The sequence below is a fragment of the Lygodium microphyllum genome, chromosome 13, assembly GCF_053477565.2.
Source record: "Lygodium microphyllum isolate KBCC chromosome 13, Lygodium_microphyllum_v1.1.10, whole genome shotgun sequence".
Lineage (NCBI taxonomy): Eukaryota > Viridiplantae > Streptophyta > Polypodiopsida > Schizaeales > Lygodiaceae > Lygodium > Lygodium microphyllum.
In genome coordinates, this window is record NC_141147.1 from 62,837,217 (window position 1) to 62,841,585 (window position 4,369).

Here is a 4,369-nt window from a genome sequence, read left to right on the forward strand (position 1 = left end):
CTCTTGCTCACCCTTTCAAGCCACAACCTTGCATTTACTACGTAAGTCCCTAAGATAACTAGGGAAAAGTTCATCATTTACTTTTCTTTTGATATCAAAAATTTAAAGAACAAAGTAATAAGATTACTAGGGCCCCTATTTCTTGCTTGAGAACTTTGGACATGGAAACAACTATATAGAAAGTTGCACAAGGGTAAGATAAAATTTACCTTTTAATTGCATATGATACAACAAGACCTTAGTCTTTGTGTATGCTATCTTTAATTGCATATGATACAACACGACCTTAGTCTTTGTACATGCTATGCTAGGACCTGGAAATTCTTAGGCTTTGATTGTATATGCTAGAGAGTATGATGAGGTGTAATGACCTTCTCTACAAGTATCAGGAGATATAAGATGGAAGTAAAAGGAGATGGATCTTGAGTGTGGGGAAGGCAAAAACATGATGATTGCAATCTAATCTGTTAACGATTCAGGCAAACTCAATGAGACTTAAAGCTTAAACACAGCTTCATTTTGCATAGTCAGCATTGAAGCAGAGGGCTTCTTTGTAAATGAGTTCCCTGAGGCAAGCCTCTGATAGCCTTTGCTCCTCAAAATCAGAAGTGAAGGGGGCTGGGCAGATGGGTTCATCTGACTCATCGTGTAACATCGCCAGGTAAGGATGAGCCAGTGCATCTTCCACTGATCAATGAATGAAACACTTGTAATGTCAGACTTAACAGAAATCTGACAGCTTAATGAGAGGAACTGTAAAAGGGTTTAAACACTTCTAATGTTAGACTTAACAGACATCTGATTGCTTAATCAGAGGCACTGTGCAACAGTATTCTTTAAATTCTACCTGTTATCCTTTTTCTTGGGTCAAATGTGAGCATCTTGTCCACTAGATCAAGAGCCAATGGAGACAACTTGGGGTATTTCTCTCCCAAAGGTTGCTTCCTATAGCGTGGTAACTGCTGCAGGTATCTCCTTGCATTCTCACTCTTCACAATGTTCATATCAGCATCATCTGCCAGACCGATCACCTGCGAGAAGGTATACCGTGAATTTAAGATAACCATTCTGTACATGTGCTGCTCTGCGTGTGTGTGCCTGCATGCGCATGCATGCATGAAATCAGCTAGAACTGTTTCATTGTTGCTTTTGACCTCGAGACATCTCCCTCACTTGAGACATCTGACCATAAGATGTCTCACCTTGAGACACATCTCACACTTGAGACATCTATTTATTCATTATAGCACTCTTTTCTCACCTTGGCTAGATATCTATCCAGAACTGTTTCACTATTGGTTTTTGTATCATGCCTATCTAGAGTATTAAAGCGATTCTGTTTGAACCAATCTTTCTACAAAAGAAAAATGTGCATTGCATGCTATCTTTCCTGATCTTTTATCATAGTGACAATTATGTGACAGTCCTAAGAATGTGATATGCACCTCTACAATAGAACGCAGCTGATGGACATAGTCTTTCCCCGGAAAGAGGGGCTTATGATTGAGGAGTTCCATGTAGATGCAGCCCACAGACCAGACATCGATGGCACCTGTATAGTCAGCTGAGTTTAGCAGCAGCTCTGGTGCCCTGTACCACCGGGTCACCACATATTCTGTCATCATGTAGTTGGCATCTAAACCACTGTTCCCGATCCTTGCCAACCCGAAATCACAGATCTTTAGGTCACAGTTGGCATTGACCAAAAGGTTCCCTGGCTTCAAATCTCGATGCAGCACATTGGCTGAGTGAATGTACTTGAGCCCTCTCAATACCTGGTACAGGAAATACTGCATATCCAAGAAACAAGTTCAAAGTAAATGCATCAGGTTACAGGATTATCAGCTGAAATCAGCCACCATGACACTACAAACCAAGCATTAAAGTGCTCAGATGGACCAGCATAAATAGATTGCAAATATTCAACACCACATACAAATAGACAATGCCTCCCCCCCCCCCCCCCCCCATCATGACACATGCAAGACCAGGGCAGGTCCACCATACTCAGACTGTCATGAGATTTTCCCAAAAGGCTCAGACATCACAACAGGATCAGTACACAACACAATATGCGCTTTTGACATGAGCTAAAGGACCATCTTGGCACCTGGCAGTGCTCCTCAGTTAAAGCCTGTTGGGAATGTATTATTCGATGGAGATCTGTGTCCATGAGCTCATAGGCAACGTACACATCTTCAAAGTCATGACACCGAGGTGGAGGCATAATATCTTTGATGGCAATGACCTGCAAAAGATCATGTACCCATGACAAAAACCTAAGCATTATACAGCATGCCTATACAAATAGGAATTGGACACAAAACTCAAATGGAATGCATGCATTGTGCATGTTTTGAGAACATACATTTTCATGTTGCAAATGCCGAAGGATCTTCAATTCTCTATAAGTCCTCTTTGCATCAATGTTGTTGTCGAAGACATTGCATATTTTCTTGATGGCAACAGGCTCATTGGTCTCAGAATTGAGCGCAGAGCTGCACAAAGGGGCACAAGGAATGTGAAACAAAGGTACACACTTGTCTTTTTTGTGGAGATCAGAAGTGCACACAAACACACATTTCTACACTTATATATTATTTGGTGTAGGAAACCTCAAAGGGGTGTACCACGAAAGGCTAAAGGTGAGAAAGTTGCAATTGATCCCTAGTCTCAGAAGAAAGAATGCCAAGGGGATAAAATTCACATACAAAGGGAATCAATCGAAGTACACACACACACACACACACACTCTCTCTCTCTCTCTCTCTCTCTCTCTCTCTCTCTCTCTCCTTTTAGTGATGTACAATGAAGAGCATGACCCATTGTACAGTAACTTAAATCTGATCATACTTGTCTTCAAAACAAAAGAAGCAGTGGCATGCACACAGAGCAGGATCACTCGTTATACAGTAAGTTAATCTGATTGATCATAATCGGTTTCAACAGAAAAGAAGCACAGAGAGAGAGAGAGAGAGAGAGAGAGAGAGAGAGAGAGAGAGATTACCAGACAACACCATATGCACCTCTCCCGATGGGGGCAAAGGGAGGCTTGTATTTTGCTGTGACCTCGAAGATATTGCCATAGACATCGTACTCGGTGAATTTGCCACCATAAGTGGGGATTCCTTCCATTTCATCATCATCATAATCCGAGTATGAATTATCATTAACTGCAGCATGCATGCGCCTGTTACACTGTTGTACCTCAGGAGCTGCTCTTGGCATCTTAAACATGGAATGGAATGTGTGGCTGACTGTGTGACCTGACTGATGATCTCTGCTATCACGAAACTGCGGGTAGTTATGTATGGTGACAACCTCACAAGTGTCTGAGAGAGAGAGAGAGAGAGAGAGAGATATATATATATCTGATTGTTATAGCCTCGACCTGAGCTCTCGGACAAGACCAGCTTCCGCTGCTCTCTCTGTCTGTGTCAGTCTTCCTACTTGCGCTCCACAGTAGACAACAATATATATAAAATATATGCAACAGGCCCTTGGCGTCTCTCTTTTATAATCGGAGTTTGCGAGATCAGTCGGTTGATCCGATCCTCTCTTTTGGTTTTTCTCCATCTTATTATTCTTTTTGTCGTGACTCGATCAACCCTCGGAAGTTGGAACGAGTATGCATCGCCTACAGATTCAACAAAATACTTTTAGAGCTCAGATGCGAGGAGGGAGAGGGAGAGGGAGGGCAAACCTTTTAACTCTCTTAAAGCTTTTTAGTCCTACTATCTAGGGAAGGAGGGCATAGATGAAAGAGAGCAGCAGAAGATGAATAAAGAAAAGCCCAATAAAATAGGAAGGAGGTAGACATATTATAGCCCAAAAAAAACCTTTATTTTCAAGGAGGAAAGCTTAAATGTGATAGCACTTTACCCTTAGCAATAGGTAAGAGATGATGAGAAAAATGAGATTGCATATTCATGGGCTAAAACATGTAAAGTATAACACGAGAAAATTAGTCTTGATATTTCTTTCCATGCATGCTAGTTGCATGATTGGAGATAAGGTCATGTGAAATTGCTCTTACAAGATCTAGAACACATGATAATACATTAAATTTGGTTTTTTTCTAAATGCAAAAAATGTGAATAGATAAATATGGTTTATTTCTTCATTTTTTTGTGCTAATTAAAGGCTTGAGAGAGAGAGAGAGAGGGGTGTATATGTTTTTGACAAATGGTTCAATCTTTCTCCATATATATGCATTCTACGCATGTTTGAAGTATGCCCCTTGCCTTATGTTGCATATCTATGGAGAGAGAGAGATTATGAAGATGTATGTGTGTGATTTTTGAGAAACTAAGAGAATTTAGAAACAACTTAAGTTGATATACCTTTCATCTATAATTTTTTGTAGTAA

The 4,369-nt window shown here is 40.7% G+C and overlaps 1 protein-coding gene across 1 annotated transcript; it reads right to left on the reverse strand.

Moving 5' to 3' along the window:
- Nucleotides 1–215: 215 nt before the first annotated feature.
- LOC148026693 (mitogen-activated protein kinase homolog MMK1-like) lies at nt 216–3,726 on the reverse strand. The gene is made up of 7 exons (XM_087691164.1): nt 3,392–3,726; nt 3,008–3,280; nt 2,369–2,498; nt 2,111–2,248; nt 1,446–1,790; nt 848–1,031; nt 216–687 (listed from the first exon to the last, which is right to left on the reverse strand). Exons 1-7 carry the CDS (start codon nt 3,574–3,576, stop codon nt 515–517), a joined length of 1,428 nt encoding a protein of 475 aa, XP_087547290.1. The 5' UTR covers nt 3,577–3,726; the 3' UTR covers nt 216–514.
- Nucleotides 3,727–4,369: the final 643 nt, after the last annotated feature.